Source organism: Hippichthys cyanospilos, chromosome 8 (genome assembly GCF_059441005.1).
Source record: "Hippichthys cyanospilos isolate Australia breed blue-spotted pipefish chromosome 8, RoL_Hcya_1.0, whole genome shotgun sequence".
NCBI lineage: Eukaryota > Metazoa > Chordata > Actinopteri > Syngnathiformes > Syngnathidae > Hippichthys > Hippichthys cyanospilos.
In genome coordinates this window covers 18835206-18856806 of record NC_142376.1, presented here as the reverse complement: position 1 = coordinate 18856806, position 21601 = coordinate 18835206, and the positions used below count along the sequence as shown (strand labels likewise).

The 21601-nt window shown below is 38.7% G+C and overlaps 1 protein-coding gene across 1 annotated transcript; it reads left to right on the top strand.

Moving 5' to 3' along the window:
- The first annotated feature begins 83 nt into the window (after nt 1-83).
- Nucleotides 84-21488, top strand: rrp12 (ribosomal RNA processing 12 homolog). The gene is made up of 34 exons (XM_088420902.1): nt 84-262; nt 873-1102; nt 1220-1303; nt 2382-2458; nt 2536-2641; nt 2717-2833; nt 4540-4678; nt 4741-4868; nt 5877-5975; nt 6051-6142; nt 6226-6337; nt 6810-6910; nt 6996-7110; nt 7327-7469; nt 7790-7911; nt 7985-8049; nt 8154-8316; nt 9374-9528; nt 9611-9678; nt 10574-10667; nt 10749-10907; nt 11398-11478; nt 11555-11660; nt 12905-13012; nt 13287-13444; nt 13537-13628; nt 16570-16725; nt 16802-16971; nt 17161-17268; nt 17352-17398; nt 17516-17591; nt 20586-20653; nt 20739-20821; nt 20926-21488. Exons 1-34 carry the CDS (start codon nt 124-126, stop codon nt 21026-21028), a joined length of 3864 nt encoding a protein of 1287 aa, XP_088277028.1. The 5' UTR covers nt 84-123; the 3' UTR covers nt 21029-21488.
- Nucleotides 21489-21601: the final 113 nt, after the last annotated feature.

Sequence of the window (21601 nt, the reverse complement as noted above, 5' to 3'; positions counted from 1 at the left end):
AGCGTCCTCTGCTGGCAAAATAATAGCAGTGCGGAGTTGTGACGTCATCAGAAATCGACGGAGTCATCTGTACAGATCCCCGAGCTTCTTGTCGCCACAGCACCCACGGCGAGAACCCTGAAAATGGTCAAATCGGGGAAACTTCGATCTGGCACTGGTTCAAAACTCAAACGATGGAAGAAAGGACACAGCAGCGACTCCAACCCGCAAACAAGTCGACATCGACATGCTGCTAAAAGTCGTTTTTTTAGCCGACCATCCGGTAAAGCCCTCTTTTTGCACGTGTAGGGGTTGTGCTAACTTTGGTTGGTGCTAGCCAGTTAGCTTCAATCAACAACTTTGTCATTTCATTGTGGTAGTACTAGATTTGCGTATTATTATTTTTTCTCTTTTATACATGGCAAGTCCGTAAATGAATGATTTGAAACGTAATATGATTACACTTCACTCTTTACCGTTATGTAGTGAAATAACATGGTAGCTGAAACTGGCAATAACGCTCTATGGCTCCATTATATTCATTAAAAAAAGAAAAAAGATAAAGGTTGTGCATGGTTAGGGCATGTTTACTTGACATTCCTTTCATTTGATTGTATGACTGTAAGACAAGCATTTTCTTTCCAGCATTTTTTTTCTACATCAACTGCTCTTTTGCTAGTGATTGGGAATACAGCATTCTCATCCATTTTACTTGCTTGGCGCATTGTCTTCATAAAATACCTTGATATTTTGTATATGCAGGTATCTTTTATAATTTTACTTGATTAATGTTCTAAATAATTTAACAAAATCCGAATGAAAATATATGAATGGCTGATGAAATCACTTTACATAAGATTCATGAGTGTCATGCTGCTTTTTTTCACAAACAGGAAAAAGTGATCTGACGGTTGATGCGCTCAAACTCCATAATGAGCTGCAAACTGGTCAGCTGGAGATTAAAACACCGAGCCAAAAAGATGCATGCATGGAGGATGAGCCGACTCAAGCGCTGTCAGAAAGGACGGCGGGCACCTTCCTTAGCGGGCTCTCGGACTGCTCCAACCTGACCTTCAGGAAGGTGCAACGATTCTGGGAATCCAACTCGGCCGCACACAAAGAGGTAAGAAAAGAGGTGGAGGTATATCATCAAAAAAGAATGTTTTTTTCTGGATTCTGTGTAGAGTTTATTTTTTATATGAATTTCAATATTAACATAGTTTCCAAATGTGCTTTGCAGATCTGCGCTGTGTTGGCAGCTGTAACAGAGGTAATTCGCAGTCAGGGAGGGAAGGAAACAGAAACTGAGTACTTTGCTGCTTTGGTAAGTGAGCCGACATAAAATGTTTTGATACTTACAAGGTTGATCACAGTGCATGATGCTGGATCTGTTATGGTTAGGGATGAGCTTGTACCAATAACAAATATCTGTATCCTGGCATATATATTAGCGTGGTGGTTGTTTGTCCCTGTGTTCCCTGCAATTGGCTGGCAACCAGTTCAGGGTGCCCCCCTCGTACTGTCCAGATGGCTAGGATAGGCACCATCAAGCATTCCACCCTATTGAGGAATAAGCGGCTATAGAAAATGGATGTAAAATTAATTTTACCTCTGGAAATTGTTGAGTCTCTGGGACTCGCAATACTAAGAAGCTATGTATGTGTCCCAACAGGAATGTTTATAATCACAAAAACTGCGCTATAAAAAGGACAAAGTAAGTCTTGGTTCAAACTGCAATTACAAGACATGATCAAAAACCATCAACAGATATTAGCAAATGTTACGGTAACATTTATTAAAATAATAGAATGTACTTAAATGTAACAAAAAAAAAATCCCCTTGAAGGTAGACAATTTGAGAATCACTGCACAATCCAGAGGCTATTTCTGTCAACGAACACAAGCTTTCTCAAAATGATCATGATATAAGCAGCATGAGCAATTGAGCATAAGCATGATCATAAGCAGAATTATGTTTCATGCTGATGAACTTACTGGAAAACATTTGTCACTGAAGCTTTCATGCTCGTAAACCTTTTTTTCTATTTTTCTTTCAATAAAATAAGCGATAGGATAGAACCACAACTGAGTGAAGCCTTCACACACGTAAGGGCATTAGAGTATTATAGACAACAGACTTATAGATTTGGTCCTATTTCTATGATTTATGTAGTTATTTTTTTAGTGCTTCATGAAATCATCTTAAAGCGCCTCACAGGCCTGATTCGGCCTGCTTGTGTTGCGGTATGTTTGACATCCCTGCTATAGAACGTTGTATGTGCCAAAACTTTAAATGTGTTGATCTCAAAAGTACAGATATATGATTTTTTTTTTGACACACAAAGACACTTCTGTCAGAACTGGTCACATATGAATAACTACAGATTGTATGTGTTGAATAGATGACCACATTGGAGGCGGTGGATTCAGCGGAATCACAGGCTGCAGTTGCATACCTCCTCAACCTTACCATGAAAAGGTTTGCCTGAACACTTAATGAGTGCATTCATGTCAAATTCCTGAAGGATGAAGTGGCATGTGATTGGCTGTTTTCAGGGTCCCCGCCTCAGTGCTCATGTCCAAATTCTCGGTCACATCCGAGGTTTTAATGGGGATCATTTCCCCGCAGGCTTCGTCTGAAAGCTCCCCGTCTCTCCGGTGGGTGAGTATTTCCTCTTCATTTTTTGATCAGTTGTCTGCTGGCACATCATATTGAATGTCTTGTTGTTTTTCTTAGATTTTGACATGCTTGGCCACTCTTTTGAGGAAGCAGGACATGATTGTCTGGACTTACCCTTCCACTCTTCAGACCTACCGTGGCCTGCTCAGCTTCACTGTGCACAGCAAACCCAAGGTCAGCTCATTTGCCTCCATTATTTGTCTGTTGGAAATATCCATCTGTCCATTTTTTTCATCCCTATATTTTGTGCAGGTGAGGCAATCACCTGTCATTCCCAGGGCAATTATTTAACACAGGGCTTGGCAACCTTTACAACTCAAATGTCTTTTACATTCATCCTCTTTTTTCGTCAAATTAAAGACTGATTAAAAATATCCACGTGCAGCCACCCAAACATACAAACAAAAATACCATCTTCAGTCATCATTTTAACTTGAATCGTCAATTGTGCAGTCAACTGAATTATGAACTTTTGGGTTTTTTTTTTTTTAACTTCATGTAAAATACTGTACATATTTGAAACATTTTCAGTCAAAGTATTTACAGTGCTTAAGTCAAAACTGTGCAAACCCTCCAAAGTGGTCTCAAATGCATTACCCGGCAATTCCACTACATGCGTCTCCGCTCTGCTGTGGTCCACGTCCGCAAAGACTCCACACACCTGCGCCCACTGCGTGTGTCTCCAGTCCGGCACGATGCACCGTGCAGCCTCACACATTCTTTGGGAAGTCAGCCTATTCATGCGTAGGGATCATCAACTCGGGCGATTGGGTGGGGAAAAAAAAGCATTTTCTAAACTTCCGGAACCAAACCAAGCTCTGTTTGTGGAAAGTTTGCTTGACTAACACTTCATTCCTCAAGCCTTATAAAGGGCTTTGCGGGCCTCTGAAGGCGACCGTACATGGGTCCCATTCACTGTGAAGCCGTAAATGCCGTGCTGAAACAGCATAAAATGACAGAACATTGTGTGGTCAAATTTACAAATTTTTTTTTTTTCTTTCTTTGACCACGGCAAAAGGTGGTAGACCAGATTTTCAAGCCTTGGGTAAAGCTGACGGACTTGCGGCAAACACAGAATCTGGAATCGCTCTCATTCATTAACATGGCTGCGTCATGCAATGGAATTGCCCCGTTAGGAGTTCAAAACATTGTTGAACAAGCACAACTGTGAACTGACAGTCAATTCAGATTCTAATTAAATATTCATATTCTAAAGCTGACTCTGAAAATACCAGGGTGTGCAAAGCTGTCATCTTGACAAAAATGTGCCTACGTTTAAGAAGCTAAAATAGAAAACATACAGAGGTACTTCCACTGATGAAATTAATTTGTTCTTGAAGTCATTTAACAAAGATTTACCAAGCTAATTTTAAACAAATATGTAACTAAAATCAAAACAAACCTTCACTTAGTGTGCACTTAGTATAAAATAAGTGTAAATCTACAGCACAGCAAAACACATGATTAGATACCGTTGTATCACCACAGGATACAACTTGGCACTAGGCATGGGCCGATATCAGATATTGATGGTATTATAACCTCGATCAAAAATATCACCTGACCACAGTATTGAAATTACAGCTCTTAAAACATGTCATTTTAAAATATTTTTGCTCAATAGCCATTTTCATTCCATTCATACATGACTGCAAGTAGTACAAGTTGTTCTTGCCTGAGTTGAAAATGTTTAAAATCATTATAATTAGGAAAAAAAAATACTGCTTCGCTTTAGATGATTAATCATTATTTTCCCAGGTTGGTTAGAGCCCCCGTAGAATTACAAAAGGGCCATCCATATGCGGCATTTGAGCCATGAGATGCAGACCGCAGAGTTGACACGATAGTGACATTTCTATATTCTATTTCTATTTGTGTAGGTGCGTAGAGCAGCGCAGCAAGGCGTATGCGCCATCATCCGAGGGAGCGATTTCCTTTTTGGCGACAAAGCGCCCACCCATCACCCCGCTGCCGCAGCCACAGCCAAGTTCTGCGTCAAGGAGATGGAGCAGGCGGGAGGTAGGGCACTTTTTCAACCTGCCCATAGTGAAAATATTCAAGTTATATTTTTCATCATGCAGGGAGCAGAGAGGACACTACCACGCTCCATGTACTAGGCCTCCTGAAGGAGCTGATAACATCGTTCCCCGTCGGGGCTGTCAAATCGTGTTGTGAGACGTTACTGCGGGTCATGACGCTCAGCCATGTGGTGAGAACGTAGAGAAGTTTTTGTTATGTCTGATTCATCAAATGTTTGCGCACTCAAACATACAGTATGTGGGAGCTGATCTTTTATCGGCATGTAACCAAAAACAGTCACTATCTGAAATATTGCAGCTTTTAGAGTTAGTAAAGTTAGAGCACAAATTAGATTAGGGCTGAAAATGTATTCCTATAGTTAACAATGAAGTTATGTCATCGTTAGCGCACGAGTGAAGTTTTTTTTTTTCTCATTTGAAAATTTTTGTTGATTATGAATAAAATATTTACGAACTCTTGAGTCTGCTTTCAAAAGGTTATTGTTGACAGTAAAAAAAAATAAAACAACAAATTTAGAAAAAAAACTATTGATGACAGCAATACTCATTTACAAAACAACGTGTGTTATGGAAAAGTGTATTTTCAACATGAATGGTTTATATGTTTATGCACTTTAAAAAAAAAAGTCAATTGGAAAATCAGTCCTTATGTATTGCATCCATCTAGGATCAGCAGAGGCTCGTTTTCATACTGAAAACTAGGAGTGTACCAATCCGATATTGATATCTGATATCGGTTTGATATAGGCCCCCAAGCACTTTATCACATTGTATTGTCGACTTTCAAAATATCTGAAATTAGCACTCATTTATAATACACATTGTTTATTCCACTTCTTTCCTGCTCTTTTATCCAATAAAGGGCTCATGTTTTTTCATACCTACTGTTGTTCTTTGTTTGAATCATATCACTTCATCAAGTTTCTTCAAACGTTTCATTAAAAAAAAAAAAGAAAATTCCGCTGATATCGTATCTAACCAAGCTGTACCGGACAGCACTCTTGGCTGCAATATTGGCATTGTATTGGAAGTGAAAAGGTTTAGTAAGAGAAAATGATACATTTTTCTTTTATTCTATTCAGTGATCTTAATTTGTTGTTCTTATTACAACTTATGTATTTGAATGAATTCATGTTGTTGTAACATAATGACAATTACTGTCGTTTTTCCCTGTAAAGCTTGTGACCGCCAGCGCAATGCAGACCTTCCACAGACTCTTCAGCGGGAAGCCGAGTGCCGCAAACTTGTCACCTGAACTCAACGCGCAAATCATCACAGTAAGAATGGAGCAACATAAAAACAAAAAGTTGTGGATTGCAGTAGAAATTATACATATATTTTTTTGTCTGTAGGCTCTGTACGACTACCTACCTAGTGAAAATGACCTGCAGCCTATGCTGGCCTGGCTTGCAGTCATGGAGAAGGCACACATCTACTTGGGATGGTAAAATACACTTAGGGATTATCTCTGGAATCTTTAGGTGAAATGTTTTGAAACGTGTTCCAATGAGTGTGTCTTTTGTGCAGTTTGCAGAGTTCACTTAGCTTGGGCCACCTGCCTCGCCTCTTTTCCATCGGCATGTCCTGCTTGTTATCGTCTCACACAAAGGTGGTCTCTGCGGCCGCCAGCATGCTCAAGGTAAAGCAGCGTCCAGTAAAGGTTGAGCCAAAAAAAAATAAAGGTTGAGCCAAAAAAATTAAAATTAATCAAAGGCTGGATAATTTGTCAAAATAATCTTTATAATGTTTTAAGAATTGATTGCAAAACATATTATCTGTTGAAATACACAGTTCCCCACATTAGTTTTCTCCTATTATGTATGAATAAAGAAAAATAATTTAGTCTGTTAAATACGTGGAAATTATTGGAGCATGTATCCCTCATAGCATTATGATTTTTCATAAACCGAGGTCTGAAATTTGTCAACGACAATCAAATCATTCACCTAATATTTTAGACTTTTTCTCTACCGTTTTCGCATGAATGACAATTTCTTTTAATTGAGTCTTTATTTTGAGTGTTTTTTTACATTTCTTGTTTAAGTGTTTGAAAAATAATCTGACAGTAACCGTAATAATAATGAATACCGGCTTTTTTAAATTCGTTTCAGACATTGCTGACTGAGTGTGTGGGTCCACACATGGAAGAAATCGGCATGGTTTCAGCCACGGCATCTGCAGGAAATTCCTCTTACGTCTGCAAAATGTTTCGGTACCAGAGCTATTTTCATTTTGAGATAATTTACCATTAGTCCCATGACGTGTGATGTTTTCGTGTGTGTGTGTGTGTGTTTCAGTGTTGTAGAGGAAGGCTTGTCCTACCGCTTCCATGCCTCTTGGCCTTTTGTTTTACAAATACTTGGCTGCTTCTACAAAGTTGCGGGAAAATATGCACAGCCTGTAATGAGCAAGGTAAATTGATACAGCTGTACATGATCACTCTCTCTCGCTTTCTCTCTCTTTCTTTCTCTCTCTCTCTTTCTCTCTCTCTCGCTCTCAATGGAAATCTTCTTTTAAGTGATTGGCTGACTTTGTGACTTAATTTGAAGTCCAAGAAAATTGATGTTTGAAAATTAGCTTAAAGGGGTTGAAAAAATACACTTCATTTATTTTTGTCCCGGTTTATAGTCTTTGCAGTCCCTCGCTGAACTGCGAGCCACCCCTCGCTTCCCATACAGTGGTGAGCTAGATCTTGCCGTAGGAGGTGCTGTTGAGAGCATGGGCCCCGAGGTTGTGTTGGGTGTAGTCCCTCTCAACATCACTGGCTATAAGTAAGTGCTCAGTGCTCACACGATTTTGAAAATAATGTTGCACACGGGTGCCCAAGTCCAGCCCTCAAGAACCCCTGTGCTGCCTCTTTTTGATGTTACCCTTTACCAACACACTTAATTCAAATCATCGGGTCATCTGTAAGCTTTGCACAAATCGAATTTCACACCTGACCATTTGAATTAGGTGTCTTGGAAGAGGCTTACATTGACAACAGGCTGGACAGAAGCTCTCAAGGAACGGCTTTGGGCACTAGCGATTCAATAGGTCTTTTTGGGCATAACGGCAATGTGTGCATGTGTGTCTTTTTGGTCATCACCAGCGACGACCTGGAGTTTCCACGGAGCTGGCTTGTCCCGGTCATCCGTGATCATGTGAGGAATACTCACCTGGGCTTCTTCACTTCCTATTTTCTCCCTCTGGCCTCCACACTCAAGCATAGGGGTACTCATGAACATCTGTCAAAATATCAATTTAAATGTGACACCAGTTAATGACATCGATTGTGCTGTTGTAGCTGAAGAGTTGGAGCACGCTGGTCAGAAACTGGAAGCCAAAGTCTACCAGATCTTACAGCTTCAGGTAAGTCCTTTTTGATGTCTTCAGTATCAATCAATATGCAAGTCTCCAAACTTAGCCACAAAAGTGCATGGGCATTAATGACAGGACTGGATGATGTCTTCCAGATTTGGACCATGCTGCCCAATTTTTGCACATTTCCTGTGGACTTGGTGGCATCCTTCAAAGGCCTTGCCCGCTCTCTGGGGACGGCCATCAATGAGCGGCCTGACCTGAGGCCCATCATTTGCCAGGCCCTGCGCACCATCATTAATAAGAGCTGCAGAACTGGTTTGATGTTGTTTAATGTGCCAAATAGGCATAGGCTGATCACCAGTTTGACGATATACTGTTATTTTAAAAGTCATTTTTATTTAAAACAATCAGAATCTGTTAAAAGTGGTAAGTTCTTTTCCTTAACCGGCGGCACCTGCAGTGTGCAGCGGAAGCCTCCTCCACTGTGTATTACATGTGAGTCGGTCTTGGCTGCAGCCGCCAATCGCATTACATCTGTTGTTGTCTACTTCCTGCTTCAGTGTCTTCAGTGTCAATATACGGCTAATTACCGCGGCTAGCGTGGCTAACAAGTTATCATATGCTACTTTCACGGAGGGTTTTATGCGACATCGCTTGAAGGAGGCGAGCAGACTAGCAAGCTTAAGGGTGGCTCAACAAGGCAAACCATTCGAACTTTCCCTCCCCTTCCAAACAAACAAAGTCAGCTGTATGAGAGGGGTTCTGCTTTCAGAAAAGCAGCCGGCTGAACATTCAGAGTACTTTATACACAATCTAAAAATATATTCCTGATATAAAGTGCAGGGCGTAAAGCACCCACTATGCACAAAGCACTTTCATGAAAGTGCCATTTACTTTTATTTTATATGAATAATCTAAAAATATGTTCCTAATATACAAGTGCTAGTGCTAGCAGGTAGCAACATTCTGATCAACAAAACAAAATTAGCAATGAGCAGGAAATCGGACAGCACCACCCAATGTTGGTAACATTGACTGGTTAAGAGCCATTTGTGTGTAATCAAGCAGAGGTTTTTGTGTTGTATATTGATTTTCATGTCATTATTAAGTCTGTTCCATTCTCTGATGGCCTTAAATATATTTAATGTAAATATTTGTTATTGTAACAAATGTTTAAAAAATATACATTTTTTTAATGTGGAGAAAAAATATTTTAAAATGACAAATTACAGATGTAATTTCAAAACCATGATATCGTGATTGTTTTGCTTAAGGTTATCATACTGTCAATATCTGATATCGGCCCATGCCTAATGCCAAGTTGTATCCTTTGGTGACACTATCACGTCTAATCACTCTTTTATGCCTGCAGAGGAGGAAAAAGCTGAAGTGGGTCGTTTCTCCAAGAACTTCCTGCCCATCCTTTTCAATGTTTACACCAAGCAGCCTGCCAACGGAGAGTCTGGAGCCTACAGGATGGCCGTTTTGGACACCATCAAAGTCTACTTGACGGTTACTGAGCTTCAGGTTAGATAACAAAATAAAAAAATAAAAAAACTTGGATGTATAACATTTAAATTCAAATAATAAAACCCTAAATTATCCTTAGATGATTAACACATTCCTGCAAAAAGCCACAGAGAGACTGACTAGTCCAGACAGCACAGAGTTCACCCGGTAAGTTGACTTAATCTTTCAACATATGTTTAAATTATGACGCTATAGATGTTTATTCACTCACTTGCCTAACAAATTTCCATAGTCTCCCCTTCAATGGACAATTTTGACAGTGGCATTCGTTTATTTGTACAATCACATTTTTTCTAATGTTGAAATGTAGCTGTGGTGCTGAGAAGAACTATAACATGAAAACCTGCATCCAAGCACATTTTTTGTTTCGCTGGTTTGTATTAGAGGACATTTCTAATAGACAGTGGGTGTGTGCTGCCACTTTTTCCCATTCAAAGTGGCATTTTCTCAGTCAATCTTGGAATTCTCCAGAGTAAATACTGACAAAACGTCCTTCAATCCATCAGCACCACGAATACATTTTCAAGGGACATGTAAGATTTAGACCATTTTTCAGTAAAAAGGAATAAATTAAACTATTATAAATTTCAAAAACCTGCAGATAAATGTGTTCTTAACAACCAACACTATGTTTTAAATATGATCGTAGGTCTAGTTATCATTAAATTATATTACATGGGGGGTGGCACTCCTATGAAGGCTGTCATGTTCGATATAGCTACGGACAATGGTAAATGCAGCACCTCCTGCTGTCTGTAATGAAAAACGGTCTAAATCTTACACATTGTCCCTTCAAAGAACGTTGGACAAATAAAACCTATTTCAAGTCTATAATGCCCATTTGTGAAGAATAGTATCAACAAACTGTGATCCTTACTTTACTGTACAGTTACTCTCCACTTAATATTTTTTTTTTTTTTAATGAGGAAAATACTAAAGGGAGGCATTTAATTGTTGAAATGAATGACACCCACTGATTCATTGTGGTGCTGTTTGAAGAAACCCATCGAAAGGAGTTGTAATCGCTATCTTCTCTTCTCAGGTTGTCATTGATGGACCTTGTGGTTGCCATGACTCCCTTTTTGGATCAACTAACAATGACGAAAACATTTGAGCTCATCAGGCCGTATTTGCAGGTTTGTACCAATGCACAGTCAAAAGTTCTGCACGCTTCAAAAGCATTTCTTGTTCGCTCAACCGTTTGTGGTCCTGTTCAGGTTAAAGAACCGGGTATGCAGAAGAAGGCTTATCGTGTACTCGAAGAGATGTGTGCTGGGGAACGAGATGAGTGCAGGTCGTTTGCCATGGAAAACCTTGAGACTTTAAAGGCAGTCCTGCTGGAAACTCTGAAAACAGCTTCATCACCAGCAAAAAGGGTGAGAAGAGAGTACAAATCACACAAGTGGGACATGACATAATCAGCTACACCTGCGCAATCTGATTACTCCAAAAAAATGTTCTTTTAGAAAGGGAAGGTTTTTTGTTTGTTTGTTTGTTTTGTTTGTTTTATAATCACTGTTAGAGGTGAAAATATTTACCATTATTGTCGTTGTAGTTTTCGTTGGTCGAGAACTGTACTCCTGATATTAGCGTACTTTAAAAGAAAAGCTCTCTGAAATAACAGCAATTATGATCATTATTATTAAAATGCAACATTTGCTTATTTTCATGCTACCAAAGAACATATTACAGTATTAACTTAAGTGCTGTCCAACACCACAGTAAACTCCAACCACAATAATAAACATACGGTAATTATAATCAGATCGACAGTCTCAATCCAAATGAAGCTAAACAATTGCAGGACGCCTGGTGGATTGAATGAGGGTCATTGTAGTGTATAATTTTGCATGTCATTGTCCTCAGCCACGACTGAAGTGTCTGATCCACATCATAAAAAGACTGGACAAAGAGCACAAAGACTTCATCACCGTGCTGCTGCCAGAGGTACCCAAACATACCTTACCACACAGTGCACAGGCATTGAACGTTGATATTTACATAAGGATGCTCTCTTGTTCAGGTGATCATATGCACCAGGGAAATGTCGGTGGGCGCTCGCAAGACCGCGTACACATTGCTGGTGGAAATAGGAAATGCGTTTGTGCGCTTCTGCGATGATGCTAAAGGTAAACTAGGAAAGTGAAAGAAAAAAAAATCTGCGAAACATACGTGTGCATCACTTGACTGCAACCACCATTAAATTTTAGCAGCCTTCACTGTGCAGTGATGTCCAACATGAGGTTAACTGTTGGAAGCTGAACTACAAATTACTGTGACAATTTCAGGCAGCAATATTCTGCTCATATATGACCAAGACAGTTGAAGGGGAGATTGGAACTATGAAATAGATTCTCCTTTCTCACACATTGGCGGCTTTTAGCACTCATTTTAGCCACTTTGACCGTCTCCATCAGAAAAAAAAACAAAAAACTCACAGGTAGCTGAAAAACTCTTTTGATATCCTAAGTGAGAATAGCAATGTATGAAAGCATTTTTTTCTAATGTTCAACATAATCTCCATTCTTACAATTACTGTACTGTACTTTTGACATGGCTACAAACTACTAGTAATGTGATTCAAATTTAAATACCGTACTTTATGTATTTTTGTTTTCAGATTATCTGTGTGGCCTACGAAAAATGTCAATGCGATATTATACTCAAAGCTTGAAATAAGCGATCTCACCACAATTCACGGTCAAATTTTGGAAGGAGAATTGAATCGATATAATTTAAAGAAAATGCAGCCATTTTTACTTTCACATCAACTTGTAACCGTGGTCTGTGTCCCCCAAAATATATCATAATAATAATCAAAAACTTTAATTCCCTTCATGATAAACCGAATCTTTAACCTTAATCCATAATTTATTCTCGCCATTGGATTATTTAAGAAACAAAATCATCCTATTGATTATTGAATTTAATAAACACTATATAATTTTTATAATGTACACCAGATTTTTGGTGCAGTCTCAATACATCTAGTCAAGAATTTACTGTATACATTTAGGGCACACCGGATTTTAAATTCCACCTGGTTATTAGGCACATTGCTTCACATTGCACAAGTAAATTAAACAAACCAGTACAGCAAATGACTCAAACTTTCATCTGACTAAGGTGCAACACTGTTTATTGAGAACATAAAAAGAAATAGATGTGACTTGTCGTCTGAAAAATACGGTAATCGTAGTCTGTGGAGGCTGGGATAAAACAACAAAAAACAAACATCTCAATGTTGTAGTTGCACATTTTGCAGACCCAAATAGTGGAAAATTCTAGTTTTGAACTAATCAAATTAGTGACTTTCCAGAAGCAAACACTGTAAAGTTCCAATTAATTGTGTGCCTGTGTCTTTGTGTTTTAGAGGCCATCAAGCAGTATTTTGTGATGGTGTCTGCAGGCCTCGAAGGCTCCATCACAATGCTAACCTGCACCGTGTTGGCCCTTACACGACTAGTGTACGAGTATAAAGGTATGACACCTGACAGTGTCTCCACACCCTTTCAATGGCAAGGTTCTTATGATAATAAAAAATGAGACCAGGATGTGGCCTATGACCTGTTGGCGTATTTTTTTTCTCTCAGTTGAGTTCTTCAGGTTGTAGTTCACTATGACGTAAAAATAGCTTGGGAAATGGTTTTCTGGTTTAATGTATTAATTACATAAAAATCTTTTGAACAGGAGTGAATAAACATTGCATACATTGTTAGAGTGAAATAAAGTTATGTTGTTGTTGTTCATGGTAGACTCCATTGATGAGTCCACCATGGAGATGCTTCTGCAGAACATGTGCCTGCTGCTGCGCTTGAGCACCAGAGAAGTGGTCAAAGCAGCCCTGAGCTTCATTAAGGTCATCCTTTTCGTCCTGGATACCAAGACGCTGGCGTCACACCTCACTGTCTTGGTACGCACTGGATGCACTTTGAATATCGCATCCCTAATGACATTGTCTCCTTTTTGGGAGAAGAGGGTCTCTAATGTTTGATTTCGTACCAGATGAATGGCCTTGCAAGTTTGAATGATGACATGGTCAGACACTTCAGAGTCAAACTCAAGAACATCTTCACCAAGTTCATCAGGAAATTTGGGTAAGTCGTGGAGGAATCTTGCATTTTTGTTTTGTGTGTGCACTCGGGTATTATGAGCTTTCTCACACAATACTTGGAGTCTACTGGCTATTATAGTGTTCCCTTTTTTCGCGGAGTTAATGGGGACTAGAAAACCTTAAAAAATACAGCCTGCCCCTGGGTTACGAACTCCCCCTCTTACGAACTTTTCGACTTACGAGCGTTGACCGCGGCGTTTTTTGTCCCCCACTTACGCACAAACCTTTCGTCTAACCAACGATCCGACATGCCGTCGCACAATTATTTTCACTTTGCTGCATCAATGAAATTAATTGTTCACGCTTGATGTCTTCCCTCCGTTGCTGGAGCTGGTAATTCTAATATGTATTTGTTACTGTCTTTTATACATTTTCATAATTTATTAATATGCCGGCTTTACTACCAACCAGAGACACGATTTCCCACGCACTGATGTTTACTGTGTGCACTTTTCATTTTTACATGCCCAAGCCACACTATGCACCAACAGTTCACACCGTAGAACCAACCAACAGAAATTAACATTAACTAAGGCTAACATTATACATATTCACACAAAATACATACATACCACTTTGGGCTTCTCTTAACAAACCTCTGAACACTTCCTCTTGACTCACTAATTAACTAGTGTGCTGTCATGTCTCACATTAGTGTCGTTAGCTCTTTAACAAAAAGGATGAACAACCAGGAAGTACTTCACCTGACCTTAAACTAAACTTAAGTAAACTTGCTTTACATGATCGAAATTATCCAAAAATGAATATTCTTGCTCTTGTGGGCTTGTAAATGGTGCCTCTATCACTGGAAATGTAAAGTAAAAACGTACAAATAAAATGACCTATACAAAGTTCTCAGCGCACACCACCAATACACCAGCGCCATCTCAAGGCAAACAAATGAACTACATTCATATTATCAACTGCAACAGTCAAGGTGAGGGAATCTGTACTGGCATTATGACATTTTTGTAGAACTGTTTCCCAATCTGCATTGTTCATGTCAAGGCTCATATTTCAAATGAGAGAGAAATCTCACAACATTCGACCAAACTCAATTTTCCCTAAAGTGAACTCAAAGGTTGATGGTACCCTTTGCCTTGAAAGAGCATTTTATTGTTCTTCCTCTCACTTTAGGTCACCAGCATAGATAGTTGAGTAAAGTTACTCATTATTTGGTTCACAAAATGGGATGTCAACCTAAAGATTGCGACTTTTAGGTACGCATTTCACAATCTGCTCATGCTTTGGGAGTTAGACGCCATCTATTGGCTCCATTTTTATCAGGTAACGCCCTTCAAAAGCCACAAACCTTTTCAAAATTTAATAGTCAGGCCGGGTCAGCAACAAGATACAATACATATAAAAAAAAACTGCATTTGTTAACAGTGCATAGCAATCAGAGCTAAAGTATTAACATACTTTTTTAATACTTTTTTTAATACTCATTGATCACTCATTTTAGCCAGAGCATCAGAGTCATCAAAGTCTGGTGGTAATCCTTTTGTGGCAATTCCCAGAACAGATCTGAGGTGCTCATCACTCATCTGGGATCTGTGGGGTGGTATGTTGGTGTTCATCACACTCAAAGTCTGTTCACACACAGATGTAGAGCCAAACAATACCAGCATCCTCTGTGCCATCTTCTTGATGTTTGGAAAGTTGGCTGCACTTAATGAAGCAAACAACTCAATCACTTTTAGAGAGTTGAACTGATTATTTTATGTGGCACCGCGTCTTGTGAGAAGGGACATGACAACAGCTGAAGTGCCCTGTCAATTTTTCGAAAATCACAAAACTGAGAGCAGAATTCCTCATGCAGATCATCCAGCGTTCCCATAAAATGATGCTGTCACGACCATGCCTGTTAGAAGGGATGGTTCTTTGGCTAATAAGTGTCTCCTTTTTTTCGACAGACTTACTAAGCTAAGCATTTAAAAGCCCAAATAACATGCTGAAGGGGATCTCTGGCAAAAGCCAAGCAAGCTTCACCGTGTTTTTTCTTGAGCAGGGTTGTTGTCCTAGGTTACTCAATGCTAGACCTTGAGACAGTCGTCCCTGCCTGCTCATATGTTTCTATCGGGGCCATAGATGGGGTCTGAGAGTTTATGTAACCTCTCAGCATACTTTCCTGGCAGGTTTGATGTGACACCTTGCAATTCTTGCCACACTCGCCGAGGTTTTTAACAATGTTGAACTTCATGTGGTTGTTCATGACGCTCTGGATGGTTGCCACAGGGATACCAAACCACTTGTAAATTGAAATGTATGAAATTTTCTCTAAAACCCTGAAAATTCTTATCTATTTAGGACTTAAAAATAGAAAACGTATGCCTAGTAAAGGCCATTTTTGTGTTTAGACTATTGGCTCTAAGCAGTTGCTGAGCCCAGTAAAGGGTTAAAACCACAGTTTCTTGGCAAGTAAGACTACAGCCTTGAATCGAACTTCACAAAAAAAAAAGGATTTAGGCATCCATTCTTTCATAAACATCAGGCACTCACTGTCAACTTTTATTTAACATCGCTACAGATGGTTTCTGGTTTGACCAGTCGAAGAGCGATAATTGAAAATGGCTTGTGTAATCGCTCTCTATATTGCTCCCTCTCTCTGTCTTTCATTCTTCTTCGAGGCTCTGCAAATTCATGTCACTGCACCTATTGTGCCACCTGGTGTTGAAATGTCTGTCATTACAAGTCAAAATAAAATGAATGCAATCATTGACATCAAACCCATTCTGTACCATCTTAGGTGGGCCGGCTTAGAAAGACCAATGGGCCGGATCTGGCCTGTGGGCCGTAGTTTACACATTACACATTAAATTAAAAGCATGAAATCTTTGGAACACATTTTTAGGTCTCACCACTCTATTTGTTTAGAAAGCCACTTTTATTTTGAATGCATCGCCGTGTGCTGTTGTGTGCAGGTACGAGTTGGTGAAGAACATGTTGCCTTTTGAATACCACAAGATTCTGGCCAACATTCGAAAGACAGAGGCTCGCAATAAGAGAAAGAAAGAAGTGGCTGACCAGCAGGAAGACTCAGACAGTGAAGAAGAGGCTCCCAAAGTCACCAATGACAGGTACAACAATCTCTTTGTCCGCACACAGCGCTGAACCGTCTTTTAACGTGAAACTTTGTTGATTTTGTCTTCTCAGTATTGAGGACATCCTGGCGGGGTCAGATAGTGAGCCGTCTGAGGATGAAGGCAAGGCTGGGAGGAAGAAGAAAGGCGGGAAGCAGCAGAAGGGTCGCGCATGGCTGAAAGAGGGAGAGGACGATGACCCTCTCAACTTTTTGGACCCCAAAGTTTCACAAAGAGTGATTGGTAAGAGAAAGACAAGAATCAACATTTAAAAAATATATATTTTCATTGATGTATTTAATATTTTATGGGTATTTCTTTTAATAGTGTACTTGTATTTTTTAATGTATTTTTGGTTTTGTAACACACTGGTGTCATGAGATGTATAAATATTCACAGAGTTTTGAAAATGAAATATTTTACCTCTGGCAGCCACCAACCCCGAGAAGAAAAAGAGCGGCAAGACTGCGGGCGATTTCAAGGTAACTTCAGACGGAAGGCTTATTATCAGAGAAGAGGATATTGCGGATGACCAGAAAGGTAGCAGTCACCATCTTTTTTTGAAATTCTTAATATTTGAAAGCACTGGGAAATTCTATAACATCTCATTGCACTTCTCACAGATGATAGCGAGATGAAGGATATTCTGGAAGAAGCTGGAGTGAAGAGTGTGAGTATTATTACCAATGATGAGGCCAACACAATTGGCCATTGATTCACAATGTTGTTGTTGTTGTTGTTTTTTTTGTTTTTTTTAAAAATATGTGCATCACGTGTTTTGTCTTAGAAAAAAGCGCAAAATAGGAAACTTCGTGATGACAACTTTGATGATATGGACACAGAACCACATCCCAAGTACAAAGGTACATACACCACAGTATACAGTATAGGCATTACCAGCATAGGCAGACAGATGTATTGTTTAGGGATTATATTGTTTTGAATGTTGTTCCTCATATTTTTTTTATACAAATAGGAACAAAATGTAAGCGCGACCCCTTTGTTTGCTGCTTATACATTGAAACTACTTGAAAATTGTTTTGTACATATAGTACCTATCACAAAAATACTGTCGTTGAATAAGAATTAGTATGAAGATATGATGGCATATTGGGACGATAACAAAAATATAATATCTAAAATAAAAATAATTAAAAATTAATTAGTTTATCCAAAATAACAAAAAATCCAAAATGAATTGAATGTACAAATTAATATACAGTGGTCCCTCGGTACATCGTGCTTCGATTTTCGTGCCCTCGGTCTTTCGCATATTTTATGGGAGGGGGGGAGCTATACTGTATTGCGGTGACACACTGTGAGGGTTTCTTGCAAGCCAACAGACGAGGAAACTATAAATGCACTTGCCACGGGCCCTCCTTGGACATGGAACTACTGCAGTACACAGACTTCCTTTGATGTCTCGCCCAGCTGCGGTCATATTAGCCTGGGCATTGAGTTCAAGTCAGATCTGTGCATGATCAAACATGATAACACTATAGAGTGTACACTTGAAATACCATTTTATTATAAAAAAAAAATCTAGAGAAGAGATTTCCAATGGTCTGGTGAACGTCGTCTTTGCTCCTCTCTGCCTGTTGACAACAACATGTGCTGGGGTGCGGTTAATGCGTTACACGGCACGTCCCTGTATGTGTGTGTGTGTGTGTGTGTGTGTGTGTGTGTGTGTGTGTGTGTGTGTGTGTGTGTACACACACACACACACACACAAAGGAAAAATGACATTTACCTTTGGGGCGACGTGACTTGAGCTGGGTGGAGGCGGAGGGGAGCAGAGACCAACCCGCAGAATTTATTTATTTATTTTCTTAAACGGGATTTTTTCTCCAACTAAAACATATCACCTACGCGGTCTCACATATCGCGGTCTCAGTACTTTGCGTTTTTTTCCACGAAAAATAAAAAATATTTCAAAATAAAAAATAATTTAAAAAATGTGCAAAAATGTACAAAAATTGAAAAAAGCAAAAAGGTACATTATACCGTACTGCATTAATCAAATAACGAAGTAATATTAGTTAAAAACTTTGTTAAGAATTCTTCAAGCGTTAGAGTTCGTGAGTTTTTTTTTTAAATCTTATTTTGAAATGTATGCTTTTAATTTGTGGGGTCGCGTTGCATTTCCGTTTCCTGTTTTACATTCTCTGTGCGTCATTCGGCTCGTTACGGTGACGTAGTGAATGACAACGTAAGCTCATATTTATAGTTTATTATCATTTATGTTGATAACGCACGCTACTGCCTATGTTTAGTAAGCGATGAGTGTTTATTCTGTTCTTGTTTGTTTGAGTAGAGGTTGCACTTTATCGTTAGTAGTTGTTGCTAACCCGCTAATGTCAGCTAAAAATACAGTAAATTCATAGATTAAAGTTCGGCAAGTATTTATATGTTAGTTGACTGAGTTTAAGATTGTTGTTGATTTATTATTCAACAGATACTACATGATACACCATACATGAGCCAAAATAAATGTGAAGTTCAACGTGATGACTTGCGTACTCTTTCACCGGAGTCTTTGTGCAGATAACCAGTCCTGAGAACAAATTCTCAACAAACTAAGTAATTTTAGTTATTTAATGAATATACAATAATGTTAATAAGGATAATGTAATGTTAAATAATAGTAGAAAGGAAATAAAATAATAAAAAATACCAAAAAAAATTGGGGCGTACATAGAAAATCTAGGAACTGATACCCTACTTCGCAGGTTTCAGACTTCGTGGGGGTTGACAGCCCCATTAACCGCGAAGTAGGGGGGATCACTGTATGTGTAAATATATATATATATATATATATATATATATATATATATATATATATATATATTTTTTTTTTTTTTTGAAAAGTGGAAGCGCTACTTTGCGGCTTTCATTTTTCACGGGGGGATTCTGGTCCCCATTAACCGCGAAAAACGAGGGATCACTGTTCACTATAATGTTGCCCTCCAGCGTGAAATCAAACAGAAGATTGACTTGTGTGTCAAAGGCCATACCAAATAGCAATTCTTAAATTTTCTATTGGAAATGGAATATGGAGGAAATGAAATGTAAGCCTTTTTGCCCCATTTCATCTGTCGAGAGGTCAAATTTCCTTCGCTTTTAATGTCTTAAAATTTTGGATGATGTTTTACCTTCAATTGGAATGTACTGTCCAGTGGTCTTAAAAGTCTTGGTGAAAATTTGAGCTCAATATCTTTGTCCTAAGGTACTGCCCCCTATGTATCTATGAAAGATGTTAATACCAATACTTAAAATATGTTAGCTTGTGTACTATATTTACTGAATTTAATATATGTTTATATGTATACTTAATATATATATATATATATATATATATATATATATATATATATATATATATATATATATATATATATATATTGTTTTCCCCTCAAATCTAGGGGTTTCAACTGTGAAACATTGAAATTGCTGTACCTTTGTCAATTTTTGAAGTTCCTCAATATATTATATACACTTTTAAATGAATAAAGTGTAGAATTCTAATATGTGAATAACCCTTTGCCAGAGCCAGTCACACTTGTTGGCGTTACAATCATATACATTAGTCCAGCTCATTTTTGGATTATCAAGATGTTGTATCGCATCACATAGCATTCTTGGTTGCTTGGAAACTGCTACAAATATTAAGAGTTATTAAAATACATTTTCTATTAATTTTGAGCCAGTAGTAAACTGATATGTTTATTTATTGAATGTTAACAATTTGTCAGTAAGTAATCGAATGATAATCGATTTTTTTCTGTTTTGTTTTTTTGAAGCAATTCCAACCATTTGGATTGAATGAATTAATAAGTATTTCCAATTGTTTTACTCAGCTGGTGGGTCAGGCATCCACAGACCTTTGGGAGGTAGCGGAGACTTTGGATCAGAGTACAAGTCAAAGGTGAAGCCTGCATCATACAGAAAACACAAAGACAAGCTAAATATGCGTAAAACCAAAAAAACAAACCCATGTATATATTTTGCAGAAAGGAAGAGGGGATGTTAAGAAGACTGGCAAACTGGACCCTTACGCTTACATCCCTCTTAGAAAGGCCCAACTCAATCGCAGGTATGAACGTCCTTTTCAAAGCCGTATTCGTTTCGGAAGATGTGCTGACGTGACGTGACGTGACGTGACGTGACATGCCGCGCTCGTGTTCTCTCATCTAACAGGAAGCGAGCTAAGCTGCAGGGCCAGTTCAAGGGCATGGTGAGGGGAGCTCAGAAGGGGGCGCTGTCAGGGAGAAAAATGCAGCATAAAAAGAGGAGAGCTTGAAGATCACGAACGAATCTTCAAAGATTCATCTTCAACTGTTTGTTTGCGTATGTGTCTCCAATTACATCATGTCTAAGTTAAGTCTAAGTTTGCAAAAAAAAAAAAAATACTGCCTCTATTAATATAAATTTTGCTGTTTTCGAGTGCATGCAGATACCAAAACTAAATAATATGGAATTGTCTCAGCCACCTGAGAGCAGCGTTGGCTTATGGGTGAGCTCATGCATAAATAATTAAATTTTTAAGAGGAGACAAACGTGTTCTTTTTCATGAATATTTAAAACAGTTCCCTTTTTCTAACATTTGTGTGGCATGCCGTCATCAAAATACCAAACTCGAAGACAATCAGATGCTAATCTGCACAAAACAGCTCTCCTTAACTTGGACCTTTTTCTCCCCACTACATTTAAACTTGTATGACTTTGACTTCACTCCCAAATAATTAAACTTTCAAAATTTGCCTTGTGTTTCCGTAAATGTCATGGATGGATTATTAGTGTCCTGACAGCAGTTAAAAGCCAATTTGTTTAATTCAGGTAAAAGCATTTACAGCAGTAAATAATAAATGTCATA

Bases quoted from the DNA above. Each gene is read 5' to 3' on its own strand.
- rrp12 (XM_088420902.1), top strand. From the start codon at position 124: ATGGTCAAATCGGGGAAACTTCGATCTGGCACTGGTTCAAAACTCAAA. The intron at 6,143-6,225 runs GTAAAATACACT...TCTTTTGTGCAG, and splicing joins GCACACATCTACTTGGGATG to TTTGCAGAGTTCACTTAGCT. The intron at 13,013-13,286 runs GTATGACACCTG...TGTTCATGGTAG, and splicing joins ACTAGTGTACGAGTATAAAG to ACTCCATTGATGAGTCCACC.